The sequence below is a fragment of the Haemorhous mexicanus genome, chromosome 18, assembly GCF_027477595.1.
Source record: "Haemorhous mexicanus isolate bHaeMex1 chromosome 18, bHaeMex1.pri, whole genome shotgun sequence".
NCBI lineage: Eukaryota > Metazoa > Chordata > Aves > Passeriformes > Fringillidae > Haemorhous > Haemorhous mexicanus.
In genome coordinates this window covers 7,702,731-7,722,375 of record NC_082358.1, presented here as the reverse complement: position 1 = coordinate 7,722,375, position 19,645 = coordinate 7,702,731, and the positions used below count along the sequence as shown (strand labels likewise).

The window sequence follows — 19,645 nt, the reverse complement described above, 5'->3', positions numbered from 1 at the left end:
CCTCCGCCCCGCAGTGCCGGGAAAGGAAACCGAAAGCAGCCGTGCCGGGGCCGGACCGGTGGCGGTGCTGTGTGTTTTCCATCATTTGCACTTTCCCTCTGCTTCGCTTCCCCTTCTCTTCGCTTCCCTTTGCCGCGGGAGCCGGAGAGAGGAGGAGAAGCTCCGTTTGGGAGGTGCTGCCCGCCGCTGACAGGGGCGGGGGCTCTGCCCACCGGGCGGGACTTGCGGGGAACTGGAAAGTGAAACTTTGGGGGGAATTGGAAAGGGAAGCGCTGCGGGGTTTCGGGTCAGACGCGGCGCAGCTTCGCCCGTGTTCGGCCGCAGGAGCGCCGCGGTCCCCGGCGCCCAGCGCTGCCCTCGCCCCGGAGAGCTGGAACACACCCGGAGCGGTCCCCGGCCGGCGATGGAGGGTCCTGGGCAGGAGCCCCACGCCCTACAATTCCGAGGTGGAGTGAGAGGTGAGGGTCCTCCGGGGAATGCAGGGCAGGAGGGCTGGGTGTGGTGCTGGTACGGGGGGATCCGCTACTTCCCTACCTGTGTACAGCGGAATTTTCTCTCAGAGCTGAGTTTCAACACTTCTTTATTTGCCCTTGCTGCAAATAAAGAAGTGTTTGCAGCAGCCTCTTGCTGTTTGTTCCTGCTAGCATTCAGTTTTCCCCCAAACGTTCTGTGGGGACTCTGACCAAGGCCCTGTGGGCTGTGCTTCCTGCTACTCCGAGAGGCTGAAAGCAGACACTCCATGTTTTGTCTGTGCTATGTACAGTTCAAGTCAGCTGTGGCGTCCTCTATCATTATTTCACTGATGATTAACTCCCGAGGAAATGCTGTCCTGTGCAGAAAACTTTATCTTTCACCTTCTTACTTCTGCTTTCAGTTCTGTGGAAAGAGATTGTCTTTTTTAGTGTCTTCGAGTGAACTCTAAGCACAGCACTCTCTTTAGCACTTGGATAGAAGGATACAAATGAGACACCAATTTGAAAATCTGTGTGCAAATGTAATAATTTTTTAATTTGATGTAAATGATCAAAATATGCTGACTGCCAGGTCAATATGTTCATTCGTCTTTGTTGGGAGGCATGTTAGTTTGGTTGATTTATAATAAAGGAGTGTCTTTTTTTCTGCTTTTTTTAAAGGGCATTCACTTCGTTTGGGCACTGGCTTTATAGGAAGAGGCAGAAACAGAACAAATAAGGTACCAGGCCAGGCACCTAAATTAGGGGAAAACCTCCACGACAGTGATTATACCTTTCTACATGGGCGAAGAGAAGAGGAGTTTGGTGGCTGGATTTCTGAGGTTCCTCAATCAAGTAAGAATCCAAGAATCCAAGATGAACAGGCCAACAGTGAAGCCACAGGATTCTGGATGAAACAGAAGAATGAGGGAAGGACAATGAGGTATCAAGGTGGACAAACACATGAGAGGGGCAGAGGACCCTGGAATGAGCAAGAAAATGCATTTAGAGGAAGAAGGTGTCAGCGTGGACAAGCCCATGAGAGGACCAGAGGACCCTGGAATGAACAAGAAAATGGAGGCAGGGGAAGGAGGTATCAAGGTGGACAAGCTCAGGGAGGAGCTAGAGGGAGAGGGCTGAGGAGTAGGTGGGAAAATGAAGGTAGCACATGGAGGATGCAACCTCGGGAGAATCCTCATTTCTACCAGAATGCTACCCCAGGTGGTGCCCACCACCGTGAGCAGTCTCGGCAAGCCAGAAGGATTGGCTATAAATTCCTTGAAAGTCTCCTTGAGAAAGACCCCTCAGAAGTTGTCATCACACTTGCTTCCAATTCAGGGTTGAAGGAACTTCTTTCCCAAACAACCATGAGCCGCAATTTTGTTCAGCTCATTTGCCAGGTGCTTCAGAAAGCATGCAGTTCCCAAATGGATAGACAGAGTGTCCAACACATTCTTGGGGTTCTGAAGGAGTCCAACTTTCTCAAGGTCTGTCTGCCACAGTATGTGTCTGACATGGTAACAGAAATAGATCCTACTGTACGCCATGAGTATCCTGAGCATATCAGCAACATCATTTTACTTCTTCAGAACCTGATAAGTACTTTCCCAGCCAGCTCTGTGCAGAAAGTCTCCCTTCTCTTGACAGTCTTGACAGCATCCATAGGTGCCCTGAGAGCTTTTGGTGTGGACATCACAGAAGAGACAGAGAAGAATCTCGATCAAGTCCAGATGCTCATGCAGCATCTGCAGGAGAAGAGACGTGAAGGCACCCTGAGGGCTGATAAGTGTACATTTGTGCAGCCTCAAGATGGGCAAGCAGAAAGCTATCGTTTCATGAGCATTTATCCAACATATAATGAGATACACGGTAATGAGAAACCCTTTCTACGTCCCAATTTTGTTTTTGGAAAATATGAAAGCACCAGTATTTATCTTGACACCCACTTCCGACTTTTGAGAGAAGACTTTGTAAGGCCTTTAAGGGAAGGTATCATGGAGGTTTTGCAGAACCTCCAGGACAGAAATTTAAGAAGGAAGAAATTTGATGATATAAGGATCTACTTTGATGCACGGATTATTGCCCCATCTTGTACCCCAGATGGCATTGCTTACAAGGTCCAGTTTGACACAAAACCACTGAGGTTTGTACAGTGGCAAAATTCCAAACGATTGCTGTATGGATCCCTTGTCTGCATGTCCCAAGATCACTTTGAAACATTCCTTTTTGCCACCGTTTCTAATCGTAATGCTGCAGAACTTGTCAATGGGATTGTGGAGCTGTCTTTTGATGCAGACAGCCAGCCATTGCCAGGACAGTTTCAACCCTCAGACTCTTTCCTCATGGTAGAGACAACTGCCTATTTTGAGGCCTATCGGCATGTGCTAGAAGGGTTGCAGAAAATGCGGGAAGAAGATATCCCATTCCAGAAGTACATTGTGGAATGTGATACACGGGTGAAGGAGCCAGCATACCTGAAACAGGATACTGCCTACAACCTTGCACCCTTGGTGAAGACTTCACATAAAGAGAAGTGCCCTGATAGCTTGAGAAGTGTCGAAATTCTAGATCCCAGTCAATGGCTTTCAATGGAAGATTTGAAATTAGATGAATCTCAGATGCAGGCATTGAATCTTGCACTCACCAATGAGCTGGCTATCATCCAAGGACCTCCTGGCACTGGTGAGACATATTTGCTTAAAGGCTCTGTAATTTAAGAAGTTCTTGTGATTTCCCCATCGAGGGAGATTAACTTCAGAGAAAGCCAGCTGTACTGTCTCCAAAGCTTTAGTCCTGTGCATAATTGATGCTTGAGTCACCCAGTTAGTGTGAGCTGTGGAGACAGTTAAATATCCTCAAATAGCCACATCTGATCTTTGCCCACCTACATGCAAATAGACACCAACTGCACTGTTGGCTGTGCTTGTATATTGGGGTAAAGAAGTTTACAGTGGCCTTTGAGAACTTGGTCCTTCTTGCTGTGCAGCACTCTCCTACTTGTCTTCACAGCATGTTAGGGCTTTGGGAACATTCAGCCGTGAACCATTGTGTGAATAAAGTATTACAAGATGGACTGTAATTGTTTTAAATGGTTCCTGAATTTAACAAGCACCAGTGTTTGTATTCCAATAGTGTGTGGATATTTCATGTGCAGCCAAATGTCATCTATGATGCCAGTACCAGAGTGGGCTGGAGAATGCAGTGGGAGAGGAAACCCTGTGTCCAGGTCTGGTGTATTATCCAAAAAATAACATTCTTGCAGACTGTGGCCTTGCTTAGCTACAGGCTGGAATGTCAGTATAATGTTACTTTGTCTACATTTTGTAAGCTAGTTACCCCTGGAGTCAGTTCTCTTGGTACAGACCAGATTGGCAGCCTGGAAATAAATCTTAAATCTGTTTTTGATGATTTCTATGTTTCAAGGCACTCATAGAGGATGGATTACCCTTTTCTGATTCTGAGCTTGTCTTGCAGGGAAGACTTATGTGGGTTTGAAGATTGTTCAGGCTCTCTTGACTAATGATCACGTGTGGCAAGGCCTCTGGAAGCGTCCCATCCTTATAGTCTGCTATACTAACCATGCACTGGATCAGTTCTTAGAAGGTAAGAGTACCTGCAAGCAGGATAGTGTTTTAGTCATAGAATCATAGAATGGTTTGGGTTGGAAAGACCTTAAAGATCATCTAGTTCCAACGCACCTGCTGTGGACAGCAGGGATACCTTCCACTAGACCAGGTTGCTCCAAGCTCTGTCCAGCCTGGCCTTGAACCCTTCAAGTGATAGTGCAGCCACAAATTCTCTGGTCAACCTGTTGTTGGAGCCTGTAATTAGAAACTATACTATAACTCTTACTCTGCTCATTGTATGGCATGATAACCTGCATTTTGGTTTGATTCTTTTTAGTGACTCTAGCCCCATTGACATAGGTTAAAAAACTTCATTCAGAGTAAACCACTGTAGGATTTGCAGTCAAAGGGTATTTTTTCTACCTGCTGAAAACTGAGCTTGGCCCTTTAGTTCTAATATTTCTTTTTTATTCACAGGAATACTCTCATTTGAATTCGATGGGATAGTGCGCGTTGGGGGCAGGTGTAGCAGTGCAGCCCTGCAGAGATTCACCTTGAAGGAGCTGAGGAAGCATACCAGCAGATTTGACTTCCCAGACAACCTCTTCAGAGACTCTGAATATGTATGTACAGACCTCCTGGGAGATGCTGGGACTGGGTTGCCTGTGCATTGAAGGAGATATTAAACCTCCCCCACACGTGGCCTTTCATCTTGTTTTACGCTGAATTTGGCCTCTTAATTCTTCTGTCAGTTTTTTGTCCTGCTGTTAGTGAGCTTTGTTTTTCTGAGTGTAACACTGCCTCCCTTGTCTTTGTTATGAGTAGATAACAAATGAGATGAAGGAGGCTGAGGAGGGTCTCCTTGAAGGAGCGAAGCGGTTGGAGTGCACGGCCTACGGAGTTCTGCACGAGCGCTACTTGAAAAGGCACATGGCACCCCAGCACTGGGCCAGCCTGAGCAGGGCTCTGGTAAGAAAGGTCCCTTTCTTCTGAGTCAAGCAGTCCCAGTGCATGCTTACCATCTTTTCTGCTAATGGGCCTGAGGTTCCCTAAGCATGCATCTTTTTAGCATCATTTGGTTACTGGGAAAGTAAGGGAGTGAACAGCAAGCTGTGCCAAATGACAGTAGTTTAGACAGGCAGGAGCTTTGAATTTTGCTCCTTTAAACTGCAGAGATTCTAAGTGATCTTTAGCAGCATAAAAATGCAAGTACCCAAAGGAAATCCTCTTAAACTGAAGGGAGGAGGGGTACCCTTTCTGAAGATCTGGGTCTGCTTGGACTTTCTAGTTCAGGAGGGTGTCTTGGGGGGACTTGTCCTAGTTGCCACTGCTGTAAGGTGCTGCTTTGGCATCATGCTAAGACTCTGAAGTGCAATAGGCCTGGCTGATTTGACTTTCCCTGTATTAGGAGGACACTGAGTTTTACTACATTGGTTCACAACACTCACTGATTCTGGAGTGGCTGGGACTTGGTGTATCTGCCTTCACCCAGAAGGCTGCAGAGAATATATCGGCTGAAAATCCAGGTAAAACAAACAAAACAAAAAAAAAAACAAACACCAGAAAGACAGCCACCCCCCACACATTTTTCACAAGTGTGTTTACCTAAGCTAAGCAGGGTATGTGTGCCAGTAAAGAGACACTGCTACTTAACAGGCACTGAATGATGTGTGATATTGTGAGGGAATAGAAAGAAGATTAACCCTCATTTCAATGTAGTGATCTGACTGCTGCACTAACAGAGTTCCTGTGGCTTACTTCATGCAGCTGGTGACTCTACAGGTGGTCAGCAGGAGGGAGAGGAGGAGAAGGAAGATGAAGAAGAGGAGGAGCTTTTGGCAATCCCAGAAATGGCTGACCTGATTGAAGATGAGAGAGTGCTTGAGGATGAAATGATAGCAAACTATTGGAGGAGGGAGAAGGAGGATGACAGTGTTCATGAAATAGCCCGTTCCATGTTGGCTATGAAGCTGGACCAGGAAGAAGGAAAAGCTCAACCACGGCAGGAGAACATGCGGTGGGAGGTAACTGCATGCATTAGCATGACTGTGTAAAGAATAACATGGGGATGCTAACACAAAGGAATCTTTGTGCTGTAACTGCTTATTTATTGTAAATCAATGGTGACTCCGACGAAGGCGAGGGCAGAGAAAATGATGCATCTGACTCCATCATCAGAAGGCTAATGAATTACTTTATTATACTATGTACGTTGTATCTAAACTGAATCTGCCAGGCACTCACTCTTGCTCACAACTGCACAGAACAGCACTCATCTCTCCTTCTCTCCTGACTGTCCCGTGACAGTCCCACACACACACACTTCTTGGCCCTGCTAGGCCAAGGGAACAAAACATCTTCACTTTGGGTAAACAATCTCCATATTGCATTCTACTTTAGCAAAACACAGGCACAGCAAGCGAGATAAGAATTGTGTTTTCCTTCTTCTCTGCTTGTCTCACAGTTTCTCTCTGTTCAGAGGGCATGTGAATACCACATTTATTGGGGCACTTTCTTTTTCTTTTTTTTTTTTGCAGATAACTCGTGGCCAGAGGAGAAAAATTATGCAGAAGATGAAGGTTGAGCTCCGTAAACTGAACACAATGACAGAGTTAGAGGCCAATGCTATTCAGGATGTGTGGCAACTTGACCTGAACTCTCGCTGGAGGCTTTACAGGTGACAAAGCTATTTTGCAGGGCTTGTCAGGCAGGTGTTTCCTAGGATCATTCCAGTGTGCAAACAAGCCGTGATGTTTCTGTCTGTATCTGTTCAGTTCCTTGTTTGAACATGCTTGTTCTTACCTTCCTTGTACTGCATGGGAAGCAATGTCATGCCCTGCATTTGTACATGTTCAGGGCTAAGTACAGATGGTAATAGCCTGTCTCCCAAAAGGCATGGCAGAAGTTTTGAGCTGAATCCACTCAGAACCTGTGGATCACCATCCTGTTTTCCTTGCAGTGTGTGATAATGGCACTTTCTTCCCAGGCTTTGGCTGCAGAGTTACCAGGGTTTTATTCAAGAGAGCATCCGGGACTATGAAGAGCAGTATCAGGCAGCAGCCAGAAAACTGAAAGAACTGAAGCTGGAGCAAGATCTTTGCATTCTCCGTAGCACCAGAATTGTGGGGATGACAACTACAGGTGCAGAGCAGTTGGGAAGCAGACCAGTATTGTATTGCTTACAATCATGTTTAAAAAACCTTTTTGCCGAGAGATTAGTATCATGTGTTGCTTCAGAACCTGGGTCACGCTCTGCAGTAGTCTGGAGCCTTTTCAATCAGTGACTCCCTTTGCAAATGGGGCTGTTGTGAGAGTTGTTAATTAGTGGCATGAGCAGCTTCTGTACCGTTTTGCACTCCCCCTCTCTCTAGCAGCATTGTTCTAAAGGAACTGCAGCACTTGTGCCTTAGTAAGGCACAGCTAATACCTGTATTGCTATTCCCACAGCACCTTCTGGAGGTGTAGTGTCAAGGTCATTGTAGTATGTCCCTTTGGAGAGACAATTTAGGCTTATTTATGTCTGTAGAACAATGCATTGAGTGTTTCTTCTGCATTGAAAAAAGGACCAAGGCAGGCATAGGACTAATCCCCACCTGCCTTCCTTAATAACTCTTCATATAGAAGCCATCCCTGGTATGGTGCTGTTTTAAAATTCAAAAAGCCAAGTGTTGAAATGGGGAATCTTGAGAAGAACCCCAGTTTTTCTGAGACAGAGCCTACTCCCCTCTGTGAAAAGTCTTGCCTTACTGCTTGAATGCAGTATATCCTAAGGTTTATCTTCTGTCCTTGCTCAGGTGCTGCAAAATACCGACGGATCTTGCAGTACATAGAGCCACAAATTGTCATTGTAGAAGAGGCAGCAGAGGTGCTTGAGGCTCACACCATTACTACTCTGAGTAGAGAGTGCCAGCACCTCATCCTCATTGGAGATCACCAGCAGGTAACTTTCATGACTAACATCTCTGTCTGCTGGGTTAATGAACAAGAACCATCTAACCAAGCGCTGTGTGGGAAAATTGCCAAGGCTTGTTGCTCCCCAACTTCCACAGATACCACAGGTCCTGTCTCCTGTAGTTTTAGAGTAGAGCTCCTGTGGGACTGGTGTTTTAGCTGAACTGATACAATTTTAGATGTGCTTTGATTGTGATTGTATCCAACTTCGATGTTAAGCACTTCTGCAAGAATCCAGTCTCTGGCCTTTCAGTGGGAGACCAGTCACAAAAAAATGACAGTGAAAAATCCTACTTACACATAGGAAAAGTGCCAAAACATGGACCTCCTATGCCTTCTCTTTCAGTTGCAGCCTAGTGCAAATGTATATGACCTGGCCAAGAACTTCAACCTTGAAGTCTCTCTCTTTGAACGTCTGATCAAAGTGAATTTCCCCTTTGTCTGTCTGAAGTACCAAGTAAGTAAGAGCTATAAAAAACTTCATGGCATTTGTATTTAGGTTGTTTTAAGTCTGTAATACACTTAAGTTTATATTTCTACTGTAAGAGCAGCCCAAAAGAAAATAATGTTCTAACTTCTGAAAAGAGTGGTAGGAGCTGTCAAACTGATACAGAGTTCCAGAATGTTTTCAGTTATTTAGTGATATTGTCCACAGCACTGTGGTTCTCATGTTTTTGTGTGAAGGACATGGTTTATTTTGACAACTGAAACTTCCACAACTTTGCAGAGTGAAATGGCACAATTCTTCTCAGGATGCTTCCTGCTAAATTGCTCTAATCATCTATCTTGGTGCCTGGGGAAGTTAATTCTACCACCAGCAGTCCTGTGTTAAAAGTACCTGGAAGAGCTCATTTAGTAGTTAGGGTGAGGTGCTGACTTTTGTTATCTGTAAGTGTGCTTAGATTTGCACTGAAACCAGCACTATTGTGCAACAACCTTATCAAGAGATTTTCTTGAAGATGGTCTGCTACTATCACTCCTGCAGTTGTTGGTGGTGTCAGCAATGGGGTGAGGAAGAGCAGGGATTGGGAAGTGCTTTCTTCTTGTCTCTTATTGAAAAGTCATCCTTGTCTTGTATTCAGCCACTGTCTGTACAGTGGAGCAAAAGAATATTGACAGGGAAATATGATGCTCCTTTCTCAAGACTGATAAAAGTGTTTTGTGTTTCAGCACCGCATGCGCCCTGAAATTGCCCAGCTTATCAGTCCTCATATATACGAGAAACTGGAGAACCATCCCTCTGTCCTGGAATATGAGAACATAAAAGTGAGTTTTCAGCAATCCAGGCTTTTGTCCCCTGTTACTGGCTAAATGAGTTTCTGTAAACTACAGTGTTCAAGGATTTCAAATTCTTAGGTCAAATTCACTTGTTGAAATTTATACCTGAATCAAGGAATGACATAAGTAATGTGTAGTTCTTCTGGCATTAGTGATGGTAGACAGTGGAAATAGATCCAATACCAATGACTTTAAAAGAACAGTAAAAAATGGAAGGGGTAACAAACGAATTGTAGGTGTTTGAAAGCTAGGAAGAAATCTTAGATGAAAGACTTAAATATTGAAACTCCAACGTAAAATAGGTGACAGGATTACTGGAACTCTTTTTCCTTGGTCTTTCCATTTGGGCATTCTACCAATAAACAACATCTGCAAAGAAGATCTATGCAGCTTACAAGTATAAAGTCATCATTTATCATCTAACATGCACAATAAACAGCCAGAATTTAGTAAGTTATTAGAATGCTTGCCTTGGGTATCAGTCAGAAGTGTCAGTCTTTGCTTCTTCCTTAATGGTACGGAGCTTCCATCTTAACATTCACTCTCTATTTTCTGATTTATATTTCCTCAATGAAATGAGGAAATACAAATGAGGAAACCCTAACCAGGGCTTCATGTATCTCTATGTTGGTGCTTTTCTTGGATCTTTGAACTATTAACAGTCATCTTTCTGTAATCTTACCTTGGAAAACCAGAGATCTGTGTTTGATCTACAAAAGCTGTTCTTTCCTGTTAAAATCAGTCTCTGGGTTTTGGCAGGCAGAACAAGAATTTCTTATGGGTAGAATAATTCCAGTTAATAGGTAAAAAATTAAAAGCCCCTGCTAACTCAAGGCAAATAGAGTTTTTGAACAGGTGAGCAGTCAACTCTGCACACCATGAGCTGGTGAGTGACTGTTGGAGTCCCAGCATTCCTAGTTTTTTCTGTTGAAGGAGAAATCTTCCTTGCTGCTTTGTTTTTATTGCAGCAGCAGAGGAAGTGTGTTTTAGGCCAGTGCACAGCCCTGTGCACTGGTAACTTAGTATCTTTCTCCCACAGAGCCAAAACAAGACATTGTTCACACCATGAATATGCTTTGAGAAGTTACTAACACTTCATGTTTTATTTGGTATAACCTGGAAATGTACAGTAAAAACATCTGTGGAAGGATAGGGAATAAAATCAGAAACTGATTTCATATTAGGATACTAAAATATTACCTGAAATGGGAATTTGATTAATAACTTATGGAAATCTAAGAGGAAATCACCTAAGTAGACAGTAACTGCATACTGTAGTCAACTCCTTAAAAGTCCTGCTGTCAGTGGATAATCAGGAGCATGGAAACAGGCTGGGGTGACAGAAACTAGAATTCTCTCTGACATCCTTTCTCTTGTTTCAGGGTGTCGCAACTAATGTCTTCTTTGTGGAACATGAGGTTCCTGAACAAGAGATCCAGGAAGGGAAAAGCCACCAGAACCCACACGAGGCCCACTTTGTAGTGCAACTGTGCAAGTATTTCTTGTGTCAGGGCTATGAACCTTCTCAGATCACCATTCTCACTACTTACACTGGACAGCTTTTCTGTCTGCGTGAGCTCATGCCAGCAAAGATCTTTGAAGGTGTGAAGGTTCATGTGGTAGATAAGTACCAGGGAGAGGAGAATGATATTATTCTGCTGTCATTGGTGAGGAGCAACAAAGAGGGGAGACCTGGGTTCTTGCAGATCCCTAATCGGATATGTGTGGCATTGTCCAGAGCTAAGAAAGGCCTCTATTGTATTGGGAACATGAGAATGCTTGGCAAGGTTCCTCTCTGGAACAAGATCATTGAAACCCTTGGGAAGAACGGTCACATTGGCCAGTCATTGGAGCTTTGCTGTCAAAACCACCCTGGAACCAAGACAAAGGTATCTACAGCTGAAGACTTCAACAGTGTCCCGGAGGGAGGCTGTAATCGTCCCTGTGAGTTTAGGTTGAGTTGTGGACATGCTTGCGCAAGGGCATGTCACCCATATGACCCAGAGCACGAAGAGTACAAGTGCCTGAAGCCTTGTCAAAAGGTACTTTGTGAAGATGGGCACCCCTGCCCAAAGGCATGTTATAAGTCCTGTGGAAAATGTATGATGAAGGTAGAGAAAACTCTTTCTAAGTGTGGCCACATACAGATGGTGCCATGCCATATTCCAGAATGCAAATTTGAGTGCCTAGAACCTTGCCAGAAGCAGTTAAACTGTGGACACACATGCATGCGTTCCTGTGGGCAGCAATGCACAATTAAGTGTCCTAAACAGGTTACAGCCACACTGAAATGTGGCCACGAGCAGAAAGTTTCTTGCTGGATGACTAGGATGGCACATGAGGAGGCTGTGAAATGTGAGAGTAAGTGTTCTGTCACACTGGCATGTGGTCATGAATGTTCAGGTTCCTGTCATACGTGCTTTGGAGGAAGATTTCATAAGGCGTGTGATAGCCCATGCAAGCGTGTCTTGATCTGTTCCCACAAGTGTCAAGAGCCTTGTACTACAGAATGTCCTCCTTGTCAGAAGGAATGTCAGAACTATTGTATTCACAGCAAGTGCAAAAAGAAGTGTTGGGAAAGGTGTGTTCCTTGTGCTGAGCCATGTGAGTGGCAGTGCCAGCACTACCAGTGTACCAAGCTTTGCTCTGAGCCGTGCAACAGGCCTCGCTGCAATGTTCCCTGCATGAAGATGCTGCCCTGTGGTCATCCCTGTGTTGGATTGTGTGGAGAGCCCTGCCCAAAGAAGTGCCTTGTTTGTGACCACGAGGAACTCACTCAGATCTTCTTTGGCTTTGAGGATGACCCAGATGCTCGATTTGTACAGCTTGAAGACTGTGGCCATGTCTTTGAGTCTCAAGGCCTTGACCACTATATGGATGAAGATGATGATGTTGTCAAGCTGAAGGTATGCCCTCTGTGTCAGACACCCATCAGAAAGAATCTGAGATATGGCAGCAGTGTGAAAAGGCAGGTGGAGGAGATAGAACGGGTGAAACAGAAAATCCAAGGCCCGGCAGAGGAAATTGAGTCTAACAGACGGAGACTGCGGGCTGCACTGGCACAGAATCTTTATCTGAGGCATCACCTATTCTCTAAGTATGCCATGCTGGAAGAGAAACTAAAAGCTTCTCCTCTCTCCACAAAGAGTATCGGACTAATTGAGAACCTGCTTAATTTCTACAAACGTGTAGCAGACCTAACTAATTCTCTGAATAAAATTGATGAGAATGAAAAGAAAGGGCTGATAAAGAGGCTGGATGAAGTGCAGAAGTGGTTGGATAGGCAACGCATCAGTTTTACAGAACAGGAGCTCACTGACCTGCAGTCTGAGATCCAGAGACTGACTTACTTGCTGAGCCTCTTGGCAAGGTGCAAAGCACGTAGCGTGATCCCTGCAGACATCGCAGCAGAGATTAACAGTGCACGTGAGATCCTGGAAGGGACAAAGAAATTCACAGAGGAGGATGAGGCTGCAGTGAAGGCTCACCTGGAGAAGATCAATGTGAGCTTGCCCATGTCAGGGCTGGGGATTTCTGAAGCTGAGCGAGTGCAGATTGTCAGTGCCATCGGCTGTCCCCGTGGCCACTGGTTCAAGTGCAAAAATGGGCACATCTATGTAATTGGGGAGTGTGGGGGGGCAATGCAGAAGAGTACATGCCCTGAGTGCCACGAAGTCATTGGTGGCACGAACCACACTCTCGAGAGCAGCAACAGCCTGGCCCCGGAGATGGATGGGGCAACCCACGCGGCCTGGTCCGAGGTGGCCAACGACCTGCTCAACTTCGAGGACCTGCTCCGGCTGATGTAGGGGGGTGTGAGCCTCGCTCCTTCCCACAGGCACGCACGCAGGGGCACAGCCCCGTTGCTTTCCTTGCTTTCCCCGTTTTATTGCTCTATACTAATAAAGTGTGTATCGTTTTAATAAAGTGTTTATCGCTGCCAACCCGGCTGGGCTGTCTCTATGGGGCTGTCTCGATGGGGTGGGGGTGTCTGTGGGGCAGGGCTGTCTCTGTGGGGTGGGGTTGTCTCTATGGGGCTGTCTCTGTGGGGCAGGGCTGTCTCTATGGGGTGGGGTTGTCTCTATGGGGCAGGGCTGACTCTTGGGGCTCTCTCTGTGGGGCGGGGCTCTTTCTATGGAGGGGGGCAGTCTCTATGGGGCAGGGCCGGCTCTTGGGGTTGTCTATCGGGCGGGGCCATCTCTGTGGGGCGGGGCCATCTCTGTGGGGCGGGGCCATCTCTGTGGGGCGGGGCCGTCTCTGTGGGGCGGGGCCGTCTCTGTGGGGCGGGGCCGCTCCAGCCCCTCCGGGAGCGGACGTGACGCGCGTCTGGGCCGCTCTGGGGCCGCCCCGCAGCCATGGAGGCGCGGGAGCCGCTGAGGGACGTGCGCGGGGCGCTGCGGGCGGTGCTGGCGCGGCTGCGAGGTGCGGACCGGGGCTGGGGCGGGGGACGGACCGAGCCGGGCCGGCTCTCCGCGGGCTGAGCTGTGTCTGTGCCGTTGCAGAGGGAGAGCCGAGCGAGGGCCGAGAGCCGTTCGAGCTGCCGCGCTTCTGGGACGCGCTAGGTACGGGCGGGGAGCGGCCGGGCCGGGCCGGGGTTCGGGGGCAGGGGCAGGGCTGCCATCCCCGCTGTGGTCTCCAGCTGTGGGATGTGCCCTGCACTCACGGAGTCACGGAATGGGCAGGGTCGGAAGAGAGAGATCTTTAGGATCGTCAAGTCCAACCGTTAACCCAGCGGTACCTCTGTGAACCCTAAACCACGTCAGTGCCAGATCCAGCCTCCTAAACATCCCAAAGTTAGTGACTCCACCAGCGCCCAGGCCAGCCTGTTCCAGTGCCTGACCACCCTAAGTCTGGTCACCAGACACTCCAGGGTGTGGCAAAGCAAAGGCCGGTATTGAACCGTTCACACAAGGTTTATAAAGGTCTCTGTTAAAGCCTCCTGGCACATACTGGTGAGCAGGTCATGAACCAGGATGCAGACTGGGGTTCTGGTAGGGACCAGCCAAGTGAGGAAAAGCCACAGGACACAAGCAATGTATGGCACAAATGCAGCAGGGAGTTTTTCTTTGTAGTGGGGTTTAGTTTATATGTTTGTTATAGCTTGGGTGTAATGGTAAGCAAGTAATAAAATCATTAAGCTGCTCTGTTCTTTTATCTTGTAGCTGAGTCACTTTCTCTTTTGCTTCTCCTGGATTTTTTTTTTTAGGTCAGACATTCCAAGTAGCATCACAGGAAGCTACAAAGCTGAGTCTGGCATTCTCAAGGCCTCCACTACCTTCTGCAGAGGTGAGAGGAAGCCTTGACAGACTATGAAATTGCAGTGTGTTTGCAAGCTTCAGGTATTTCTTGGTTCATTTGACTAAATGGGCTGTGTACTGTAAAGTGTATTACTATAATCCAAGAACTGCCCAGAGAGCAAATTTCTCTAAGGTAGGGAGATATACTAAATAAAAATGTTCTTATATTCTTTCAGAGCTACAGCTCATTGCTTATAGAGACAAATTATTGGAGAATACAGACCTTAGGTTTAACAAAGAATTTGCAATATTTTTGCTATCAGTTGAGAGAAGTTTATCACACAGGTGTTCAGAGGAGAGAAAAAAAAAGACCTTCAGTTCAGAATAATGATCTAAGTTACTTTTTCTTCTCTGATGCATGACCACCACACCAGGAAGTGTTTTGTTAGTAAATCATGAGGCAGGTTAAGATGCATACACCTTGCTTATGGTGCCTTCTTCTCGTGCTTTATTTGTTTACTCAGAGCAGTCTGAAGGCCAGTGATTGCTTGTGAGGATTCTAAATGTGCCGCAGCTGTGTGTTCCATGGGTGATCCTTTTGCCTCTCCATTTTCAGAACTGCCGGAAGCTGAGTGAGGATGTCCAAAATGCCATTCTTGCAGTTGCCACAGTGTACTACTGGCTACCCAAGGGCCAAGGTGAGCTAGTGGCAGCAAGGCAGTCACCGCTGTATAGGATGGGGGTTCTTTCACCACCACTATAGAGAGAAACCCAGTGTTTCAGAGCCTAATGAGGTCTGGTATCAGCAAGTTTTTATTAGCATGATTTCCCATTTTCAGCTGTTCTGTAGACTTTGAACGTGTTTATGAATGAGGTACTTGTCTGTCTGCTGCTGCAGTTTTCCATCTGTGGGAGTGTGATGTAGGAAGTTGTGTAGTTGATTGAGCATTGAAAGGAATGAAATGTTGAAATCCTTGCCCAGAGTTCTTTTGGAACTGGGAAGCATTTTCCTTTTCTTCAAACTACTTGTAACTTCATTTATATAGTGTATCCACACAAACAGAGCAGTCTGTGTGTTCATCTTCAGCACTTGCTCTCTGTCAGTGCTGACTTTGTGCCAACTTTCTTGCCCTTTCTCAATCTCACCCAGGTACTACTCTTCGGAAGATGGTTCGAGACGCTACCACTGAAGTAGTGGAAGGGATGATCCAGCTCACAGACACAATTCTCAATGCCCCAGTGGAGAGGTTGTCATTTTCAATTGCATGGTTCTGGGATAATTTTTGGGAAAAAAGGCAAGAAAAAGTTACAAGTATACTTGTTAGGAGGCAGTAAGGGCTTTACACAGACATGGCATCCTAGTGACAGGCTGGTTGGTGACATCTTTGCAGCAGAGCTTTTGCTGGTGTTTATCATCTTTGGTGCAGAAAATTAAACAAACCACAGTCTAGCCCAGTGCTGTTACTGACTCTGACCTTGAGGGTTTGGTTTTGTTTTGTTTTGTTTCAGCTTGTCTCAGGAACAGCTGATATCAACTGGAGGTGTGTGGGAGGCCTGTGAGCAAGTGTCTAACCTGCCACGAGGTGAGTATTGTACACGCAGAGCAACAGCTCTAGGATCTATTGTCTTGGAATATCAATAGCTTTTGCAAGGGCATTCCAGCTGGTACAATAAAAGCTGAATGGAGAATAATTCAAAAACTTGATGGGTTTTGAAATGTATAAGCTTGGAAATCAGGTCAGATTCTTTGCCTGACAACTGTGCAGCTCTGAGCTCTGCAAGAAGCTTGGCTCTACAGAGATTGCAAGCCTAGATGGAGGTTGTTGCAAACTGATTTGAAACAGTGGGGTGCCACAGTTTTCATCCTTTTGCTTTTGCAGATAACCAGGCAGCAGTTGTGTCGGCTCTGGCTGCATCTCTAGGTGTGGTCAAGGATGCTGTGGAGGAGATGGAACACGTAAGGAAGCCCCTAAGCCTTAGAGGGACCTGGAGTGGTGGATTCATAGGCTCAGAATATTCTGAATTGGAAGGGATACACAAGGATCATCAAGTCCAGCTCCTGGTCCTGCACAGGACAACCCAAACAATCCCACCCTGTGCCTGAGCGTTGTCCAAATGCTTCTTGAACTCTGGCAGGTTTGGGGCTGTGACCACTTCTCTGGGGAGCCTGTTCCAGTGCCCAGCCACCCTCTAGGGTGGTTCAGTGATAGAACACAGGAATTATTTTACGTACAGGCTTTAATATAATTTGCTCCAACATGACACAGTTTGTTGTTTTTTTGCATGAATTTTAATGATTTTTTATTCTCAAGCCTGGTTTCTTTGTATAAGATTTTCATAAAGGCATGTCCTGAATTGGGAATGGGGGAGGCAATTTAGGATCATGTAAGAATTCACCAGGTTCTTGCTGTTTGCCCTCTCAGAGTGGTGGATTAGTTTTTCTTAAATCTCAGTTGGTTTTAGCATTAACCAACTGAGATTTCTCCGTTAATTATTTATATGATGTCTAGATTGTGCTTTCCTTTTGCTCCTGGCTATTGCTGGAATTGATGTTAGGCTCTGGGTTTTCAGTGCCTCTGTGTTCTCAGGCACTGGTGGAAGGGCAGGATCCCTATGGGGACATCATGGAAGATGAAGAGCTGGGCTTTCGGGGCAACAGGGACACGTATTGGTCAGAGGCTGACAGGCAGCTGCTCAGCTCCTGCATGGGACTGATGAAGGCTTCTAAAGCTTGCCTGAAGAAGGTCTTGGCTGCAGTGAAGGCCCATGGCAAAGCTGATTCTCCAGAGCACATTGCACAGCTGGATGACCTGGCAGACATTGCTAATGAGATCAGCCCAAGGTAAGCAGGGTTCTCCCCATGCTGCTTTTCCCTCTAGAGCAGTCCTGGTCTTTCTTTGAGGCCTTGAGTGAGGAGTAGGAAGAACCTCTGTGATAATGGAGCAGTGAGCCGGTGGTGGACACAGATGTGGTGGGAAGGCTCTTAAGCTGTTGAGGGTTGTGTAGGTCAGGAGAGAAGCATAGGGGATGGAGTTGTGACCACATCTCACTCCATGGTGAGAAGGACACACAGGTGACTGAGAAGGCAGTGGGAAGCATCCCATAGGTACAGCTGACATCTCACTGTTGTTCCTGACCTGCATTCAGGATTGGGACAGGCTTTGACCAGGGTCTGTGAATTGTGCTATCAGAACATTCCTTCCTTGCTCCCCTCTTTTCTGTTCCAGTGTTGATGAGCTGGCACTGAGCATGTACCCACCTGTGAACCCGTTGGCTGTGCGACTTAACGTGAGTATCTGCAGTCCTGATAGCTCAGTGCCTGAGCATCTGCACCTGGGACAGTGGCCTGGCTCTAGGGAATGGGAAGAAATCAGATTGGAGGGGTTGTGTGACTTCAGGGAGAGATGGGTGCTAGTGGCTGCCTCGGTAATCATTTCTTAGGGATGAAGAGTGCCCTTTGTTCTTGCACACTTCCTTCAGGTGGACACACAATCTGCATCTGTACGTCTTTAAGGGTACTTAAAACTTCAGCTCTGAACTATAACCCACAGAGATTTGCAGTGTTAGAACCTCAGGAAAGTGATGTCTAAGGCTGCCTAGGTACTGCAGATGTACTTCCTTTCTTGGGTAGTGCAGTCTTGCTCAAATAAAGCTATCTTTGAAATGAAAAACTCTTACAGTGAAACAAGCTGCTTGGAGAAGCAGTGGAATCTGCATCTTTGGCAACACTCAAAACTTAACTGGGCAACACTCTGGCAACCTGACTTAACTTAGAAACATCCCTTGCATCCTAAATCAAGTACAAATCTCCTTGTATCTGGGATTTCTTTTATTCTTAATCATGGTTTCCTGCCTTTGGCCAGTGGCTTGATTTTTTTTTTTTAATAAAAAAGAATTACTTAATATCAAATTGCATTAAAATCACTCACTTGCAACTTTGTACTTTAATATCAGTTACTAATTTCTAATAGGCTTTTTTTTTTTCTAAAAAAGCATTTTAATATATGCTTTAAAAAACAGACAGGTTTTTTTTTACCTGTCACAGCCAGGAGTAGGTTGGGAGGCACTTCCAGCATGGCAGTGATGGATAACTTCATTCTGCATCAGGATCCATGGCAGATTTATTCATTCTTGAATTTTGTGCATCCCTCTAGTCCTCTTTATTTTCCAGTACTGTTCAGACCCTCCTTTTCCTCTCATTTGGCTCACCTTATTTCCCTTTTGTTTCTTTCTAGGCTGCTAAATTGGCCTCAGTATTAACGAAAGTCTTAGAGATTGCAAAGTGAGTATGAGCTACAGTTTTGCATTTCAGAGCAATGATGATGTTATCCGTTCACAAAGGGATGGGAGTGAGAAAAGATGCTAGGGATGATAGTGGTTCCCTTGTTTTGGGTTTGGGACTGCAGACGTGAGTGTGGGCTCTTCCTTGCTCAAAGCCCTCTGGGGCTAGAGCAGCCCTGTTTTACTGCTGGTTATTCAGAGCTTCACAGTACCCCTGTGTTGTCTGGATGCACTACACACCAGGAGGCTTCCCTAATGCATTTCCTCCACTTTTGCAGGACAAGCCATGTATGTCCACCATCAGAAGAAGGCTGGGTGCAGTTTCTAACTGGTGCAGTAGATCACAACATGAACAAAGTCAAGAACTTCACACAGGGTCAGCTTTAACTCTTCTATGCTGCTGCCACTGGCTCTGGCATCTGCATTTCCAGTGAACTTTGCTGTTCTTTGGCTGTTTGGAAAATGATGAGAACAATGTAGGAGGGAACTTCACTGCTGCTTGGAAGAACTTCTCCAGAAGTTGCCCTTTGCTATGGCAAGGGTGTCATTTTGCTTGGATTCTTGGGATAATGCAGTGCTGCTTCTGAATGTGCCCCATTCTTTGGACGTTACAACTACTGTGGGGTTCAGAGAAAAATAAAATATTGCTAGATTTACATTAGTTGTTTTATCTGTCTTCAGAGAACAAAGGACATATACAGAATGAAAGGGTCTTGCTTCTTTTGCAAGCAGCCTGGTGACTAATTATAAAATGTGCTGCACTGCTGCTATTTCCTGTCTATTTCCTGTTTACTGTCTTAGAGACCAGTGAATGAGCTTTCGCTTATTTTCTCAGAAAGCAGCAGAAAATATTGTTTACTACCTTACCAATGTCAAGGAT

General features: G+C 46.1%; 2 protein-coding genes across 4 annotated transcripts; both read left to right on the top strand.

Moving 5' to 3' along the window:
- The first annotated feature begins 18 nt into the window (after positions 1-18).
- Positions 19-13,191, top strand: ZNFX1 (zinc finger NFX1-type containing 1). The gene is made up of 13 exons (XM_059862941.1): positions 19-458; positions 1,134-3,134; positions 3,927-4,055; positions 4,496-4,641; positions 4,844-4,987; positions 5,427-5,544; positions 5,786-6,042; positions 6,556-6,695; positions 7,005-7,159; positions 7,813-7,958; positions 8,316-8,426; positions 9,140-9,235; positions 10,630-13,191. Exons 1-13 carry the CDS (start codon positions 404-406, stop codon positions 13,054-13,056), a joined length of 5,925 nt encoding a protein of 1,974 aa, XP_059718924.1. The 5' UTR covers positions 19-403; the 3' UTR covers positions 13,057-13,191.
- A 324-nt stretch (positions 13,192-13,515) lies between these two features.
- CCNDBP1 (cyclin D1 binding protein 1) lies at positions 13,516-19,421 on the top strand. Of its 3 annotated transcripts, none has more exons than XM_059862518.1 (11): positions 13,516-13,669; positions 13,750-13,809; positions 14,454-14,533; positions 15,101-15,182; positions 15,635-15,779; positions 15,994-16,067; positions 16,365-16,441; positions 17,073-17,326; positions 17,712-17,772; positions 18,720-18,766; positions 19,044-19,421. In XM_059862518.1, the coding sequence occupies exons 1-11, from the start codon at positions 13,603-13,605 to the stop codon at positions 19,150-19,152; spliced, it is 1,056 nt and encodes a 351-aa protein (XP_059718501.1). In that variant the 5' UTR covers positions 13,516-13,602; the 3' UTR covers positions 19,153-19,421. The 3 variants fall into 3 exon arrangements, with proteins under 3 accessions (XP_059718501.1, XP_059718502.1, XP_059718503.1); XM_059862519.1 differs by having other exon boundaries at positions 13,518-13,669; positions 15,635-15,731; XM_059862520.1 differs by lacking the exon at positions 13,750-13,809 and having other exon boundaries at positions 13,570-13,669.
- Positions 19,422-19,645: the final 224 nt, after the last annotated feature.